This window comes from Arvicanthis niloticus, chromosome 12 (assembly GCF_011762505.2).
Source record: "Arvicanthis niloticus isolate mArvNil1 chromosome 12, mArvNil1.pat.X, whole genome shotgun sequence".
NCBI classification, from domain to species: domain Eukaryota; kingdom Metazoa; phylum Chordata; class Mammalia; order Rodentia; family Muridae; genus Arvicanthis; species Arvicanthis niloticus.
Genome location: NC_047669.1, coordinates 19,676,765 through 19,696,102, shown reverse-complemented (window position 1 = coordinate 19,696,102; position 19,338 = coordinate 19,676,765). Strand labels below are relative to the sequence as shown.

At 42.6% G+C, this 19,338-nt stretch overlaps 1 protein-coding gene across 2 annotated transcripts in view; it reads right to left on the bottom strand.

The window, feature by feature from the left end:
- Nucleotides 1–19,338, bottom strand: part of Lmln (leishmanolysin like peptidase) — a 62,539-nt gene that overhangs the window by 11,293 nt on the left and 31,908 nt on the right. For both annotated transcript variants that reach the window (XM_034514757.2, XM_076942836.1), the window contains exons 12-15: nucleotides 17,234–17,344; nucleotides 12,596–12,728; nucleotides 10,010–10,169; nucleotides 5,838–5,968 (exon numbers count right to left, since the gene is read on the bottom strand). In XM_034514757.2, coding sequence (XP_034370648.1) covers nucleotides 5,838–5,968; nucleotides 10,010–10,169; nucleotides 12,596–12,728; nucleotides 17,234–17,344 — 535 coding nt within the window. The remainder of the gene's footprint in view (nucleotides 1–5,837; nucleotides 5,969–10,009; nucleotides 10,170–12,595; nucleotides 12,729–17,233; nucleotides 17,345–19,338) is intronic.

The window sequence follows — 19,338 nt, the reverse complement described above, 5'->3', positions numbered from 1 at the left end:
GTGTCATTTAGGAGGTAGAGACAAGAGGTCAGGAGTTCAAGACTAGCCTCAGCTACATGTCCAGTTTGAAGCTGCCTGGGTTGCATAAGACTGTAAAAATAAAGAAATTTAACCAATAAACTGTTTATGACTGAGAAATGAAAAATAGTGAAAATAAACTTAATATAAACATCAAAAAGTTTCATAGGAGAAGTGTAATTATGTCCTGGAGATAGGACAGGATTTGGATGACAGTGAAGTAGACATTTATAAGCTGGGAAACAGAATGCACACAACTTGGTGAAAAAAATGACTTAAAAATGTTGTTCATAGGGAACATTCTTGGATGAACTTTGTTTTTACCAATATGGAATTCTCAGAAGCAAGCATGGACAGATTGGAAGATACACAAGTAGAAGCTGATTTAATAGTCTCAAATGAACTGAATCCGAGTCCAATAGAGGAAAACTCATGTATACTGCAGATGACAAGGGAGGCCCAGGAACTGGGAACTAAGGACCAAGAAGTAAGCTGGGATGCAGTTACAAAGATAAAAGTTTAATTTATCAAGGGTTGGGTGATAGAAGCCATCTAGGAAAAGGCTATGGCAAGCAAGTGAGCTTCCTGGAGATGGCCCACTGTCTCGCATAGCTGTGATTGGTGCACTCTGGAGAGGCACAGCCTCAGAGACTTCATCCCAGGACTGCTTCTCACTGCTGATAGGCCTTTCCTGCCACTATTACACAGCCTAATGACACCTGGGCATAGCCCACCCTATTGGGCAAATTATTGAAGATCAACATGAAGATGAACTTTCATGAATTAATATTGTTTAGATTAATTGATGACTTCCTGTTTTGATTCATATGATTTTAGGAAAAAAGTTTAAGAAGATGGTCTTAGTTGTTTTGCCAAAAAGATGTAATAAAGTTGGAATCGAGAATAGAATGTTCCCCCTCCTCATAAAATAGTAAAGAAAGGCTGCATAACTAAGGACTACAATGAGCTTTCATAAATTGTACTAAGAAGAGAAACAGGTTTGGGATAATTTGTGATGAAGGAAAAACATTCATTCTAAGTCAGATCCAAGGATGAGATCACAGGTATGCAGCTTTTGCTTTGGACTTATAATGAGCTTACAGAATAAAACACTGTTTTGAACTTACTATCAACAGCCTTCTGTAACTTTCATTTTGTAACATTTTATCTATGAGGTAATTTTTGTCTAGAAGATATAAATTGCCAGAAAAAGAAATAAAATGTGGCTTTTTGTATGTCTGTCTGTCTGTCTATATGCATGTACATACATACATACATATGTACGTACGTATGTATGTAACTATGCATGAATACTTGTAGAACTGATGAGATAGGTGGTCAGGCCCTACCAAAATGTATGTGTGTGTGTGTGTGTGTGTATCTGTGTGTATGCCTGACTTTCTTCTTTTCTTTCCTCTCTAGTTCATGAAGAGCTTATGAACTCTGAGCCTCTTTCCTGATCAGCCAGGGGCCCTTGAGCCAGGGAGAAAAGAGCTCAAGTAAGTAAATTTCTTTTTTTAAATCCCCTGCTGCTATCAGAAGTTAATTGCCAGCCGGGCGGTGGTGGCGCACGCCTTTAATCCCAGCACTTGGGAGGCAGAGGCAGGCGGATTTCTGAGTTTGAGGCCAGCCTGGTCTACAGATTGAGTTCCAGGACAACCAGGGCTACACAGAGAAACCCTGTCTCAAAAAACAAAACAAAACAAAAAACAAACAAACAAACAAACAAAAAAAACAAAAAGAAGTTAATTGCCAGAAGCCAACTGCTTTTGGCCACAGAATAGCAAGGAGTTAAAGAAGATAGAAATTTCCAAAAGAAACTGCCAAAGCTTTGACCACGATTGTCAACTCCATAACCCCCTTTGCCTGACTAGGTTTACGCTAAGATGTCTGGCTGGACACCAGCAGTTGAGTCTATTTTGGGAGAATCAATTAATTAGCTAATTAATTAATTTCAAGGCAGAGTCTCACTATGCAGCCTTGGATGGCCTGGAACTTGCTATGTAGATCGGGCTGGTGTCAAACTCACAGTGATCTATCTACCTGCCTTTGCCTAGTGAGTATTTTTGGAGAACTTTAACAGCCTGTTCATAAACAACCTTGGAGCACTGAGTATATACATAAGACCTGTGTAACATTCAATTATTCTTCAACTGTCAAACAGAAGAGAGGAAAATTAACAACTCACAAAAAGGAAAGAAATGACACTGAGAGGAAAAGGAGAACATGAGAAGTTGACACCAACTCCCCAAGCAGGAGATCCCATAAAAAGTGGAGCAGAGGGTGCCCAGGGTATGGGTGTGAACACCTGCACTACAAGGCTCCTCAGTTACAGTTCACGGCCATGTGACCACTACATGCATGGGAGGCAGGAGCACTCTCACGTCTGTCAGCGCGTGTGCGTCACAGGTGTCACACTGGGTTCTTGGCTGTTCTTGATGCTGGTGCTCACTGGATAAAAAAGCAGGATGCAGTACTGTAGATCGAAGTATGTGATTTAGAGAGCCACCACTCTTACACCCATGTGCAGTGACATAAGCCTGTAATCCCAGACTTAAAGGCAGGAGGATCAGGAGGTCAAGGTCACTGTTAGCTACATAGCCAGTATGAGGCCAGCCTGGGCTTGTTTCTTAGGTCCATTTGGTTGGAATACCTTTCTCTATCCTAGCACCATAAGGCAGTGTCTCTTTTGTATGCTAAGAAACATTTCCTGGGGGCAGAAATAGATGGTTGCTCCTTTTAATCCAAACTAGTAGTTTGTGTCTTTAGGTTGAATATTTGAAGCCATTAGTATTCAGAGTTACCTAAAGTTTTGTGTTGATTCTTGTCATTTTGTTGATTTGGCAGTGCTTTGTTCAATATATGTAAACCCATAAATGTTATGTGCTTCACAAAGGAACTCAAGTACACATCACATGGACATCGAGAGAGGCACGGAAAGGCTTTGACAAAACCCAATATCCCTTTGTGTTAAAGTACTGAAGAAACTTGGAATAGGAGGAATACACATCAGCACAGGAAAGGCTGCCCATGACAACCCCAACGAGGGAAACCCATGCATTGCCTCTAACCAGGAGGAGCAAGCCAAGCGTGTCCACAGGCTCCATGCTCACTCGGTACTGGAAGTCCCAGTGAGAACAGTAGGGGAAGAGAAACAAATTAAGAGAATCTGAATAAAAAGGGAGGAAGCAGATGTGTCTCTATTTGCAGAGGATACAATTTTATATCTAAAAACAATGCCAGGAAACTCAGAGAACTTGTGTACACTCTCAGCCAAGTCTCAGGATCTGAAGTTATACAGAAATCAGCACACTGGTATAGACATACTGAAAAGAAAGCAGGGAAACAATCCCATCCACAATAGCTAGAAACCACAAAACCCCGGAATAAACCTAGCCACACATGTGAAAGATTCCTCCAATGAAAAGTTGAATGCTAAAGAAAGAAATTGAGGAAGACACTAGGGGATGGGAAGACCCCTCCCCCAGGTCCATGGATTGGAAAAATCAGTACTGTGAAATGGTCATCCTACCAAAAGCAATCTACAGATTCAATACAGTCCCCACCAGAATTCCAGTGGCATTCTTCACCAAAATTGAAAGAAAAGTCTTAAAATGTACATGGAGGTATAATGGATCCCAGGCAGCCAAAGGAATTCTGAACAAAAAGAACACAGCTAGAGGCATCACCATAACTGACCTCAAGTCATTCTACAGAGCTGCAGAGACATGGATCAATAGAACGGACAAGAGAACCTCAAGAGCAGGGGACATGAGAGTGTGTGTGCACATGCACACGCAAACACACACACACACACACACACACACACACACACAATCATCATTGTCCTTTGCTACAGAGTAAATTTGAGGCTAGCCTTGGCTATATGAGATCCTTGCTCAAAATTCAGATTCAGGCAATGGAGAGATGGTCTTTAGTAACAGCAATGACTTCTCCAGAGCACTGGGTACAATCCCTAGCACCTACTTGGTGGCTAACAATCTTCTACAACCCTAGTTCCAGGGTATTTTCACCCTCTTTTGGCCTCCATGGGCACTGAACCATGTGATACACAGATACAAGCAGACAAAATGCCCATATACATAAAGTAAAAATAAATAAATATTGAAAACAAATCCAGACTAAAATCCCTACACTCACAGTGGATGTTGAATCCACGTTCAGGCCCATCAGCTGTGCTATTTTACACAGCTTTGTCATTTCACTGTGATTTAACCACCCTGGAGCACCCTGGAGCGTAACTGGCAGCTGTTTTGAGTAAGAAGCTTGACATGTTATGTTAAAACTAAACAACACGTTGCAATTCTTTGAAATAATATAATTTATCTTAAAAACCAAAAAAACCCCAAAAAGCCCCAGGCATGATGGGGTTATTGCAAGTGCTTTCAGCCCCAGAGCTGGGGAGATAGACAGGCAGACGCCTGGGGCTCACACTCATTCACCAGCCAGCCTACACTAATGGGAGGCCCTGTGTAGTGAGAGACCTTGTCTCAAAATCAAGGTGGCCAGCTCCTGAGGAAGCACGCCTGAGGCTGACCTAGGCACACACTCACACATGCACACACATGCAGCAAACAAATGCCATTTAGCCCAGCTTTTGAGGCTGACGCGGCACAAGGGGTGCTTATAGTTAGGTTCCCAGGATCACAACCTTCTCTAGTGTGCTGGGTAATTTTATGTCAACTGACACAAGACAGAGTCATTTGGAAGGAGTGACTCTTAACTGAGAACAGGCTTCCATAAGATTAGCCTCTAGGCAAGTCTGCCTGGGATGGCATTTTTGAATCACTGAATGCTGTGAGAAGGACAAGCCACTGTGGGTGGCACCAACCCTGGGCAGGTGGAGTGGACTGTGTCAGCCAAGCTGACCAGCCATAAGGAGCAAGCCCATAAGCAGTGTTCCTCCATGGCTTCTGCATTCTCCTGCCCCCAGGATCCTGGCTGGACTTCCTGCCCTAACTTCCCTCAGTGATTGAGAAGGACCTGAGAGTTGCAAGCTGAAATAACCCCTCCCTCCACAGCTGCTTTAGTCACGGTGTTTATCACAGCAGTAGAAATCCTAAGGCACCTGGCACCTGTGAGTAGAGAGACCCCTCCATCAGTTGTGCGCCCCCCATTCACAGAATCCTATGCCTGGATCAGCTCTTAACAAAGCAGCATCGCCATCCAGCTGTCTATCTGCTGTAACTTTCCCTTTTGTTAAGGTTCCAGAGATGAAACCCAGGCCTGGGGCAAGCCAGGTAAACACTCCCCTACTGAGTGCATCCCCAGCTCCCTCAGAGACATTTTGACATAAACCTGTACACTATTGCCTTACAAAGTAAAACTTGTTCAAGGACAAAATTATACATTTGCCATTATTTCTTTAGGACTTATGCCCAGAAGAAAAATGAAAGAATCCATTAATATACAACAATTTTGCTTTTATTTATTTATTTTGAGACAGTGATTCACTACATAGCCCTGGCTTGGCCTGGAACTTGCTAGGTAGACCTGGCTAGCCTTGAACTTACAGAGATCCATCTGATTCTGCCACTAAGTGCTGGGATTAAACATGCACACAACCATGCCTGCCTGGTCCAAGTTATATATATTCCAGACAGACAGCTAAAAGCAACTTCTGCCGATGAAATGACAGTATTTTCACAAACCACAGCACTCACAATAACAATTACAAACTCAAGTGAGTGAAAGTAATGACCAGCAAATCCCCTGGATAAGCTGCATCAATTACAATCTCACATATGAAGACATGAATGAAACGCCCGTACATGGACGGTGGCTGAGCCGCGGCTTACCTGGTAGCACCCACTGCCCCAGTCTGGGTAGCTGAGCCTCCTCTCACACTGCTCCATGATGAACGCTGACTTCTGAAGCAGGCAGACCGAGTGCGGCCCGTATTGCTCTGCCCCGTAATTCTTAAACAGCTCTGAAACGACCCAAACAGTCTCCTCACTCACTGACCACTAGCACGGAGAACAAGAATGAGGCACCCTACCCATGACTAAACGTTGTTCTGCCGATGCAAAGACAGGAGGATTGCCAACTTGAGGCCAGCCTGGGCTACAGAGACCCTGTCTTTAACAACAGCAGCAGCATGAAAGCAGGTTTAAAAACCTCAGGTGTTGAGGCAGGCTGGTGGCCCACATTTGCAATCCCAGGTCTTGGAAGGCAGAGCAGGCCTGCTGAGTTTGAAGCCAGTCTCACAGAAAGACTGTCTCCGAAAACAAAAACATAAACAAAATTTGCTGAGTGGAAAATTTCAAATTTAAAAAGGATAATCAAGACTCCAAACTCAACTGAGTTTTCAGAAGAGAACCATGTGAGAAAATTACTTTATTAGAGATGAGATTAATTGGACCCTAAGTATCTGGGTTACTTATACAGGGGACCTGGGACTAAAAATCAGAGATTAGGTTCCAAAACAAGAATCACTTTCTGTGGTGGCCTAAATAAGGTGTCCCTTTCACGTGCGGGGCAGGTGGGTGTTTGGCTTTTGGAGACAGTGTCTTGCTGTGTAGTTCAGGCTGGATTCAGAACTTGCAATTGTCCTGACTCTGCCTTCCAAAAACTGAGAGTTTTATATCTTGTGGCACCTTCTGGAAACTCATATACTAGTCACAGACTAAGCTCCCAGCTGCAAAAGTATGAGTGAATGGCCCTTTAGTACTTACTAGGAGAAAAGACAAAGTCCTTAGATTCTAGTTACAGTGTGTTCTCCTTATAGTCTCTACAAGTTTCATGGTAGCTTTAAACTTAGCTACTATTTGTGTGTGTGCACATGCGTGCACGACATGGGGGATGGCCAAGCATACGAAGGTGTGTGTGTAAAGGTCAGAGGACAACTCTGCCGGCTTGTTCTCTCCTTCCAGTTCTCTACGTGCTCCAGGAATCGATCTCAGGCCAGCAGGCGTGGACAGCACATGCCGTTACCTGCTGAATCATGTCATCAGCCGAATTCCATGTTCTTCAAAATAGTGAGTTCAAGTAGCCCATTTTAAAATAGTATATACAGAAGTATTTGGGTTTTTTGTTTGTTTGTTTGTTTGTTTTGTTTTTTGCTTTTTTGCTTTTTTGTTTTTTTGTTTTTGTTTTTTGAGACAGGGTTTCTCTGTGCAGCCCTGGCTGTCCTGGAACTCACTCTGTAGACCAGGCTCGCCTCAAACTCAGAAATCCTCCTGCCTCTGCCTCCCAAATGCTGGGATTAAAGGCGTGCGCCACCACTGCCCAGCAGTACTTGATTTTCTTAAGTTTTTTTAAATCATAATTTTATGAGCAATGAAAAAAATGTGAAATAGCAAAACCAAATCCTATGGAGCTCCCTTACCTGTGAATTTCAAGTCTCTGAAAAAAATAACAAATAGTGTGCAGAGCAGAGTTTAGCAAACTATAATTCAAACTAAACCCTGAGACCTGTGCATTCCATGGTCTCTGTAATCTTTCACACTAAAGAGGGAAACACAAAGTTTCAAAGCCTGAAATATTTTTATTTTTAAAAAGTGGTGTTGAACCTAGCTCTAAAGCAATACTCTGATCCACCCAGCAAATCTTCAGCAGAGATCTGTGTTTCTTTCACCTCAGCAAGGCGCTGCTGAGGTGCTCCACTGTTAGCAGGATGTGGCTGCCATAGGGAAGGGATCCTGGCACAGGATGTGCCAGGCTGAAGCCTGAGTGGCAGCTCCCAGCTGTACTCTAGTTTCTACTGAGCCTACTGCCCTTTTAAAGTACAATCAATAGACCATTCTAAACAAGAAAGACAGAATGAATGGCAAAAGCATCAGAGGAGTTTATGATCTAAACCATCTAATCTGTAATGAAGTAGGGGCAAGATGGAAAGAGGTGGCAACCAAATTAAGGTTTTCAAAAGAAGAGAAACCAATTGTTGTTTTTCCTGCTTGCTTTAAAAAAATTATATATCAGTCGGGCATCGGGTATATATAATATATATATATATATTATATAAAATTATATATATATATAATTTTATGTGTATTGGAGTTTTTGGTTGCATATATGTCTGTAGACCATGTATATGCCTGCCTGAAGAGGCCAGCAGTGGGTGTCTGGTGCCCTGGAATAGGAGTTTCAGACAACTGTGAGCTGTGATGTGGGTGCGGGAAATTGAACCTGGGTTCCATGAGCCACCTATCTCATGTGTTACTCTGTAGCCATGATGGCCTTAAATTCTTTAATCTTCTCACCTCAGTCTTCCAAGTGCTAGGATTATAAACATGAGCTGCCATGTGCAGCAAATTATTGCTTCTTATTAAATTTATCAGATCTGTGTGGATTGATGTCTATATGCAGGTGAGGGCAGGCACAAGATAAGGTGAGAGCCTGTGATTGGGCAGTGGAAAAAGTAGGCAAACGGAGATTTTTAGAGACTGGGAGAGTGGGGGGTGAGGAGGACAGGGAGGAAAGAAAGGAAGATAGAGGAAGAGAAGACAATCCAGATTCCGCATGGCTTTAAATAGCCACAGGTAGCTATGAATATCTTAAAAGGGATGGATAATTTGTCTTATCTAGGTGGTCAATTTATATCACTATCAATTGGCTCTGAATGGGCACATTGTGAATTGGGAATTTACTGATATACAAATCTGGCTGATATAAGCTTCTAGAGTTTTGATTAAAGCCAGTTGCAGGGGGCGGATGGTTGGGAAGGTACAAGCAGCCCTGAGGCAGGCAAACGAGCTGGGAAGATCATTGCCTGGGGCTAGCCATGGAGGTGGCAAGACCGCCAGGGCAGACAGTAGCCTGCACCAGCTCAGGATGGTACATTGTTTAATATTTTCCGCAACAGATCTGAGAATATTTATTTAGAAACTTGGTTATATGAACTGTAATGATTATGCTGTTTATTGCTTTGCAGTCTGGCTTTTCTATATTTAAAGGAAATAGACAGTATGATAGTACACCTTTCTAGCTGTGGGACAAGAGTATTGTCTGGAGATCTGCAGAGATCACTGGGAAGAACAGGCTCCCTAAAGCGCTCCAATAAAAAGAGGAGCCCACAGGACCTTGCCACCAACCAACTGTCCTACTCTGTGTCTGTTCATGCATTGGAAATATATGGCATCTTCCTTATGTGTCCCATAAGGATTTCAGAGAAATGCAATAGTACAAAGTAAAGTGGTTTCTGCAGTGCAGACATAAGGTGTGTGTGTGTGTGTGTGTGTGTGTGTGTGTGTGTGTGTGTGTGTGTGTATGGTGGTCTATGCGCTTACTATTTAATTCTTTTCTTCTTGGAATTTTTATTTTCATTCTATTTTTTATTTTTGGTTTTGGAGTCAGTGTTTCTCTATGTAGCCTCTGTTGTCCTGGAACTCACTTTGTAGACCAGGCTGGCCTTGCACTCAGAGACCCGCCTCCCCCGTCTTCAGAGAGCTGAGATTAAAGGTATGCCCCACCACCACTTGGCCTTCTTGCTGTTTTTAAAGATGTACTTTTATCATTTTTAAATAATGTGCATTTGTGTGTAGGTACATGAACATGCACATAAGTGCTGGGCTGTGGAGTGCTGAAGATGGAATTACAAGCACTGTGAGCTGTCTGATGTGAGTGCTGGGAATTGAACTAAGTTCTCTGCAAGAGCAGCACACGGTTTTAACTGCTGGGCCACTCTGCAGCCTCCATTTAGTTTCTGTAATAACTGATGAAGTAAGTATTATATAGGCAGAGAACTCAAGTAACAGACAAAAATTAAGTAAAGGAACTAAAAAACTCAAACTCATCTGGCTACGAGGACTGTGTCCTTTGCCACCATTTTACATTGGAAACAGAAAACTGTTTGATCCCGGTACTCAGAGGAGGCGGAGGCAGGTGGATCTCTGAGTTACAGACCAGCCTGGTCTACAGATTGAGCTCCAGGACAGCCAGGGCTACATAGAGAACCCCTGTCTCAAAAGAAAACAAACAACAACAACAACACTGTATGAGACCGTAACTCTTCCTTCACTAGCCTACTCACCCGGTTGGTTTTCCCGTATTCTGCAGTCGGAGCTGCGCTGGTATTCGCCACTTAGATGCCAGCTGAATTCCTGACTGAAAGGGCAATAGTCAGCGATCTCTACTGACCCACCATAGTACGGCAGATCCTCGGCAGAGATCCCACTCAGCTCGTCAAAGTACTGCAAACACATCACAGGAGGGAGAAAAGAAAGAGTCATCTGTGAGACCGAACAGGGCCACAGGCAATCACTGCTACCGCTGTGCACCAGACAGTACTGCAGGTTTCTCCATAGACCGTACAACAAAGCTGATGTGATACACCATATAGGGCATCTTAATTACCCATTAAGATGACAGACTTTAGCCGGGCAGTGGTGGCACACGCCTTTAATCCCAGCACTTGGGAGGCAGAGGCAGGCGGATTTCTGAGTTTGAGGCCAGCCTGGTCTACAGAGTGAGTTCCAGGACAGCCAGGGCTGCACAGAGAAACTCTGTCTGGAAAAACCAAAAAAAAAAAAAAAAAAAAAAAAAAAAAAAAAAATATGACAGATTTGACTGATTTAAAAGGATGGAGGAGAAATAGAGTAGGCAAAGGAAGACTTAAAACCAAAACTTAACATTTTCTTCTCTTAGCATGAAGTATCAACTTAGAGTGTCTTTAGATTGTATTGTATTATAATGTTTGCTCTTCAGAGTTGCTGTCTGGGCTGGGTGTGATGGTGCACCTTTTGTCCCAACACTTGGGAGGTTGGGGCAGGTGAATCTATTGTGCCACCCTGGTCTACATAGTGAGTTCCAGAACAACAGCCAGGGCTATGTAGAGAGACCCTGTCTAAACAAAGCAAAACATTTGTTGTCTGAGTTTTAGATTTGAATTTAATAAAAATAATTAAGGGGCGGTGGTGGCGCACACCTTTAATCCCAGCACTTGGGAGGCAGAGGCAGGCGGATTTCTGAGTTCGAGGCCAGCCTGGTCTACAGAGTGAGTTCCAGGACAGCCAGGGCTACACAGAGAAACCCTGTCTCGAAAAACCAATAATAATAATAATAATAATAATAATAATAATAATAATAATAATAATTAAGGGAATTTTGGCTTGAGATTGTCTCAGAAGTTCAAACAATTTTGGAAATGATGCTAAACACACTTCTGGCATTCTGGACTATGTATTTATGTGAAATGGTATTTATAAAGTCAAAATATTGATATTCCTGGAAAACACTAAAAATGTTCTTTGTCCTGCAGTGAAGATTTAACTATTTAAATAAATAAAGTAGCACATTTACCTTATCAGTACAAATATTTGCTTTTGTCTTTAATAAATAGTAAAAGTATATGTGTATCAAAAATAATAAAACAAAACCCCAAAAAACAATCAAGCAGAGCCGGGCATGGTGGCACACCTCTCTAAGAGCCAGGCATGGTGGCACACCTCTCTAAGAGCCAGGCATGGTGGCACACCTCTCTAATCCCAGCACTGAGGCAGGCAGATGGATCTGTGTCTCTACAGTGAGGTCCAGGTCAGTCAAGACTACATAGTAGACCTTGACCAACAGACAAACACCACAGAAAACAGGAAGAAAAAGAGGTTTGATATAACATAAAACTAATGCATAAAATGATGACATTTTCAATATAAAACACTAGGCACAGTGGACTGTGCTGTAGCCCTGACCCCGCTTTTGGGGAGGCTCAGACACAGGACTACTAGAACCCAGGAAGGAATTTGAGGCCAGTCAAGCAATACAGCAAGAATACTAAACATAACAAATGTGTAAGTAGTCTTAGGGGAAAAAAAGCTGTTTATGTGACATGGTCTGAATAGCAAAGGAACAGGAAACAAGTGTACTGTAAAGGTTTCACACTGTGCCAGCAAGGGCACAGTTGTCAATCCCAGCATGCGGTAGACTGAGGCAGGAGGACTTAGAGCTCAGCCTGGGCTCCCCGGTAACTGTGGGAAAACTAAACCACAGGATAACTCAGTGCTCTTAAGAGTGCCTGAGTCCCATTCCCAGCACCTTGGCAGCCCTGAGCTATCTCTCCCTGCTCCCCCTTGTTCATCTTTTAGGTTCCACAAATCTAATTATTTTTTTTTAAAGCAGAACATCCACACCTTGTAATTAGCAGGATTAGAATAACTAAATTATTTTCTTTTAAGATTTTTGTTTTCTGAGTAAATTAGAGAAATTTAAAGAAGGAGACATTAGCAATGATTTGAAACAAAAAGTTCCAATCAGACTCTGGGGAGGCGGCGTGGTGGCTAAAGCTCTCTGTGCAGATATGAGGGCCTGCGCTAGTTCCTCAGCACACATTCAGATCAGGCAGGCACAGGGGCAGCAGCCCTGCCGCCCACTGCTGGGAGATGGGACAGGATCCTGCTTTGCTTGGCTGCTGACTCAAGGCACAGCTAGGTATTCTGTCCCTGCCAGGCAGCAGGCGGCCTTGAGCAAATGAGGGTTCTGCAGGTCTTTTCTCCTCTTTCTAAGAGAAACATATAGAAACTTACACAAGAAAAAAATGTAAAAGGTTTGCTTTCTTAATTAAAACAGAGACTACTTTTTTTAAAAAGTCAATTCTTAAAGCTGTGCTGGGAACTCGTGGTACCTGGTACTCGGGTGGTAAAGGGTTAGGAAATCTCTGCAGGTTACACACAGCAACGGCTCTCTGGTCCTGTCTGCAAGTCAACTGCAGCGGGTTACTCCTGAGCGTGTCACAGTACGGGCTCGGCACCTGCCTCCTGCTCACAAGAAAGACAAACTGGTTATTTTCCATGTCAACGACCTGTTGGACAGAGGTCTGTACATCTCGGTATCACATTTAAAAGGAAATATTACAAATTCATTATTATAGAGACTGCCTTTTCAGCTATAATCCCGAGTTTAACAGTTTATAGTAAATGTTTAATCATGTTATCAAGATTTTCCCAGAGTAGAGGGGATGCTGAGGACAGACATAGAAGATTCTCTGGAGACTGAGCGCACTATTCTACCTTATTAAGGAAATCCTATTAACTCTTTGTATAGCTTCATAAAATCCAGTTCTGTAGATCTGCAGTCTTAATTACTTCAATCATTGAGGGGAAATTTTTAAAATATAAAAAGTATGAAGTCTCATTTCTACTTCCTGGAAGTCAGAACAGATACATTTCCCCTCTTCTTCATTTGAAGCACACCTGGGGCTCCTAGATATTAGGACTAACAAAAACAAAAGATGGAAACGCAAAGAGAAGACTGCAGACTAGTTAGGGACTCAGGATTAGAGACACAGTGCAGTGGAAACTTCCTCAACACAAGAACAAAGCAGCCGGTGGCTCCTGGGTAAAGGCGCTAGTCCCTCAGACTGAGTTCTTCCCCAGAACCCACATAAAAGTGGGGAGAGAGACCGAACTCCACGGAGTTGTCTTCTGGCAGCTACTCATGTGTCATGGCACACAATTCCCTACACACAGTGTGGATCCACACAATAATATAAATAGATTTAAAAAAATAATTTAATTTTACATTTAAAATATTTAAAACAATCAGTAGAATAAGAAGCAGGAAATCAGCAAGGACACAAAAGGAGTTAACACCATCCACTCACAATGAACCTGGCCATAGGGTTCCGCCTAACAGCAGAATGTACATTCCTTCTAAGTGTTCAGAGAACACACAGCAAGACCAACCCTGTCATGAGCCATAAGGCAGACCTTAGTAAGTTCAGAACAACTGAAGTCATACAGAGCATGTCCTCCACGACAGTGAATCAAGCTAGAATTCAACAGCTGTCAAACCCCTGAAGACTAATCGACATTCAGTAAATAATCTCAGGTCGGAGACAACGACTCAGGGGAAAATGCTTTGAACTAGATGACAAGAAAGCCACAGCGTACTGAAGTGGTGATTGTAGGGGCTGCTGGGGAAGAGACTTACAGTATGAGAGACACAGAGAGAAGAAAACGCCTCTCACCAAATGGTTCAAGGGTCTGGAGAGAGGAGAAAATGGCCAGAACAAGCAGAAGGAGATATGCAGAAGGGCAGAGCAGAGCCAGTGAGAACAGAACACAGGATAGAGTGGATCAAAACGGACCCGGCCTCGCCTCAAACTTGCTATGCAGCTGAAGATGACCGAGAACTTCTGATCCTCCTGCCTCTGTCTCTGCAGTAGTGGGATTACAGGTCTACTTCACAAGTTCATGTGGCCCTGGAAATGAAACCCAGAGCTTCATGCATGCTAGGCAAGCATCCTACTAACTGAGCCACACCCACAAGTCCCAACAAAACCATGCTTAAGGGAGACAATAAGATAAAAAAAAAAAATCTCTTGAAAGAACAATGAGAGTAGGCATGCCTTAGGACTGAAACAGTGTGTCATAGCAGTGGCTGGCAGACAACTGAAAGGTAGCAAGGGTTAACAAGTACAGTCAGCCTCATACAGATGCATCTGATGCCTCAGACAGTAAAACAGACCAATCCCTCACAAAGCACAAGGTGCCACAAGTTATTCAGTGTGAAATCGACAACTTGAATAGCCTGTAAGTATTAAGGAAGCTGAGTACAACATGAGAACTCTTAAGAGAGCAATCTCCAGGGCCAGACCAAGTCCCTGGGGAAGTCCACTTCACACTAAACAATGATGCTTGCTCCAGTGGTGCAGGCAGATAGGAGAGGCTGAGGCAAGATCATGAGTTTGAAGCCAGCCTGGGCCACAGAGCAAAACTGTCAGGGACAGTGGGAGGGAGAGAGGAAGGGTTGGAGAGATGGCTCAGTGGTTAAGAGTTCACACTGCTCTTGCACAGAAACCTAGTTCGGTTCCCAGCACCAACACTGGGAAGCTCACAAGTTCCTGTAATGCAGCCCCAGGATATCCAACACCCTCTTCTGGCCTCCCCAGGAACACACACCAATGTGTATATGCACACACATACAACTAAAGAAGAAAATAAAAATAAATCTTAAAAATAAACGAGAGTAGCGGGGAGGGGGGTAGCAGTTCTATACAACCTCTCCCAGAGATTAAAGAGAAGGAGGCCTTCTTACTGCATTCTAACATAAATGAGGTAAAGACTATACAAAAGAAAGAAAGAAAAACTACCCCAGTGTGTAGAGTAAGGAAACCATAAGGGTTAAGAGAAGCTCTCTTTTATCTCTCCATGATAAAAGAGCTGGCCTTCCAGGGAAGCAGTAACGTCTGATGTTTACATGTCTACTAAACATCAAAGCACAAGGTAGAACTGCTGCTAGAACCACCATAAGGCGACTGCACCATTAACTGCAGACTCCATCTCCCAGAATTCGAGGCCAGAAGGCAGCCTTGGCAAGGACAAAACCCAGCTCAGAAGCACTGTTTTTCAAACTCACAGGGAACATCCACCAAAAAAGGCCATATTCTGGACCAAAATACACAAGCCAAACAATTTAAATGAAGGGAGATATACCGTGCCCACTCCCAGCGAAAACAGAATGAAACTAGAAATGAATAAAGAGACGGGGAAAACCTCAACTACTTGTAGGTTTCAATTTTTAAGAGAAACAAGACTAAGATAGCTCAGTGGGTAAGGGTATTCTACCAAGCCTGATGACCCAAGTCAGATCCGCAGGACCCACGTGGTGGAAGGAGAGAAGCTATGCTTGCAAGTCCTCCCCCCCCCCCCCCCCGCCAACATAAAATGTTTAGCTAAACATGTTAGGAGTTTGAAACAATAACCCGAACACTAGGAGAAGATATTTACAAACTATATATCTAACAAGGACCAGTATCTAAAATATATAATCTTTAAAACTCGATTAAAAAAAAACCCATCTAACTAGAGAATTACCTTAAAATATAAAGGCAATTCGCTAAAAAGGATGTAAAGATAGCACAAATGCACAGAAACGAAGCTATTATCACTGGCCATTAAGGGAAAGCACTAAAGCACAGTAAGGTATCATTACACACCTATGAGAATCACACATTACCTCTAGGAATTTTAGCTAAGAATTTGGCTGTTTCTTAGAAAATTAAACCTACAGCTAGCATGTGAGCCAACAACTGCACTTTTAGAAATGAAGATTATATAAAGTCTTTTGTACAAATGTTTATAGTAATTTCATTCACAATAGTCCCAAGGTGGAAATGACCAAGATGTCTTCAAAATACGAATGCTTAAGCAAACTGTGGCATGTCCACATAATGGAATACCACTCAGCATTAAAAAAAAAAAAAAAAAAAACAGATTAGCATGGCTCTTCACGCTCATAATCTCAGCATTTGGAAGGCTGAGACAGGAGGACTGCCATGAGTTTAAGGCCATTTTGGTACACTTAGTACTAAAGCAGGAAAGACTACATAAATAGTAAGAACTTGTCTCAAAAACAAAGCAAAGCAAAGAAATTGATAATATATACAACAATGTGGCTGAATATAAACATTAAGTGCAGAATGCGATCACTGTGCCTATGTAACAGTCACTTAATGTTTGAAATGTCTACATCTTTATATATCCTTCAAAATGACAGAAATGCAGAAATGGACAATAGATTACTGGATTCCAGAGTTTCAGGAGGGCTGTGTTGAGAGGGAAGTAGACACATCTGAATGAGCAACATGAGGGACCCTTGTAGACTGGTCTCAGTCTGACTGAGACTATCTCGGTGCCCTGGTGAGGACATTGTAGGACCTTTTCAAGATGCTCCCTATCTGGAAATGAATTATAGGGAATCACTGCTTTTATTATTTGCTCATCTCTTCATATATATAACTGTTTAATTTAGGGTTATAGTTACAGAAACAGCTCTGTAACATCTAAGTGCTCAGTGTGTGTGTGTGTGTGTGTGTGTGTGTGTGTGTGTGTGTGTGTGTGTGTGTGTAAAACCAGGCCAAACACAATATCCTATACTTAAAAGAGCTTGGCAGGTGATTGCCATAGACATCCAGTTTTCGTAACTCCAATCTAGATAATATTTGTCAGGACTGGGGATCAAACTCAGGCCTTTGCACATGCCAGGCAAGTGTTCTACCACTAAAGTACATCATTAGTCAGGTTTCTGGATACTAAATCAATATTTGCTGGTATATTTGTGTCTGCATTCTCTGAAGAAAACAGTAAGAATGAGAGACCATGCAAAAAGCTTACAAAATATATATGCCTATGAATTATAAGCCAAACAGAACTCTTAGAGTATTTTCTACACACAGTAGCTGATATTTGATGCTCATGACAAGACAAAACACAGTGAGAAATGAACTTCACAGAGACATAGTATGGAAACACATTCTTACTTTTGCCTGTGCTGATCAATCCAGAATTTACAGCTCTTCCTGACAAATTCACAGCCCATTCCTCGGCCCCAGTCGAGTTTCTCCGCCATGCTGTAATTTGCTTTGTACCAGCTGTGGAGACAACACAGAGAGAACACCTTTTACTGACTCTAGCACCTACTACAGTTCTCAGCAATGTACAGAGCAGAGGCCTAAGAGGGACCCAGGAGGCCACTGACAGAGCTGCACATTGGTAAGTCCCTTGATGCAGGGGACTGGGGTGGGTGTTGCTGTTCAGGATTGTGAGAAGAAAGGGTTTGAAAATCAAGGGCAGTTCAGTCTGTAAAGACTCATAAGTTGGGAGCCATTTTGTCTTTCTTTGTGAATGTCTGTCAGGCGGAATCAAGTCAGCCCAGGGTCTGCTGGCACATTTCCTGGCCTGCTGACACACTGAAAGATAAAAGGGGATATACTTGAAGCTCAAGGCAAGGGGCTGAATGTTCTGTTAATCTTGGAGGAAGGAACAAGGAGGAATAGGGAGAACTCCAGATAGATACAGGTATCAAATATATGTGAGGCATTGTCTCTGCTAGCTTGTGACTTTGTTTCCCACCATGCTGTAAAGCATATAAAGCCTATAAAAATCAAACTTGAGGCGGCGGCAGTACTGACTGGACAGTGCTCCTGATTCTAACTTTTGTCTCTGAGTCCTTTTTTCTATCTTTCCTATAATCATCCTCAGAAGAACTGTCACCCTTGCCCTAGGCTGGCTCAGCTAGCTGACTCTCTTGTCCCGGCCTTTAATTTACTCCATCAACATAGGCCCTGTTTGCAAATAAACACTATCACAAGACAAGTACTACAATGCTTCTTAAATGTTCTAATTTCAGGAAAAAAGAACACAATGGTTGAGTTTCCTAAAAATTTTAATTAAAGACAATGAGCCCATGTTTTTCAGTACTTATTTTAAGGACAAGATCAATTTGCAAAAGTTCCAGAATAATATCTGCCCATATCATTTCTTTTCCCTTTAGCAAACTATCCCCTCTGCTCAAGCCACCTTTCACAATACCAAGTGGAAGCAGAAAAACGCAATACAGACTCTTCCAAACCTCCTCTTCCAAAGAGCAGAACCTCAGGGAGGAAAGGAAGGAAGGAAGGAACCAGCACTCCAACACCAAAGGCCCAGAACTAAACTCTCTGTGCTGCAGTAATTTGGTTTGTAGCAAGGTTAGGAGGGTGAGGGGGTCATAAGGGGCATGGAGATCTTTGTGCTCATGTATTAGGGAAACCTAAGCACACAGGGTTGTTCCTTCAAGGGAAGGAATTGCAAAGTCTGCTTTTTGCCCAGGAGTGACCTGCTTCTAGCCTGGTGACCTTTGCACAATCTGTGTGGCCAGAGACTTTCTAGTATTGGACCCTTCCAGACCCTCTCAAAAGCTGGAGAGATGGCTCAGAGGTTAAGAGCACTGGCTGCTTTTCCAGAGGTCCTGAGTTCAATTCCCAGAACCTACATAGTGGCTCACAACCATCTGTGATGGGATCTGATGCTCTTTTCTGGCCTGAGGTGTAAATGCAGATAAAACATATATGTAAAATATATCTTTTTTTAAAAAGCAAAACAAACAAAAAACTTGTTTTTCTCAGTATAAAACTTTTCTTAGGTTAGCAATTTTTTTTTCAAGATCTATTTATTTATTTTATGTATCTGAGTACACTGTCGCTGTCTTCAGACACACCAGAAGTGGGCATCGTATTCCATTACAGATGGTTGTGAGCCACCATGTGGTTGCTGGGAATTGAACTCAGGACCTTTGGAAGAGCAGTCAGTGCTCTTAACCACTGAGCCATCTCTCCAGCCCACAAGTTTTTTTTATTTTATAGATAAAAAAGAAATGAATCTGACTCCCTTGAGAACGGACATGTTCAGTAATACATGGAATGCAGATCATAGATGTAACCTGTCACTCCATCACAGGTAGGTATTCCTCCATATATCCTGATTCCCCTTGGTGACATTTGCTTGTAGTACTTGTTATATGCTGGACACTTGGCTAAATGCTAAGGCTAGCACAGTGATCAGATAAACATCCTTTCTGTTTACAGAACAATTCTGATCTAGAGAC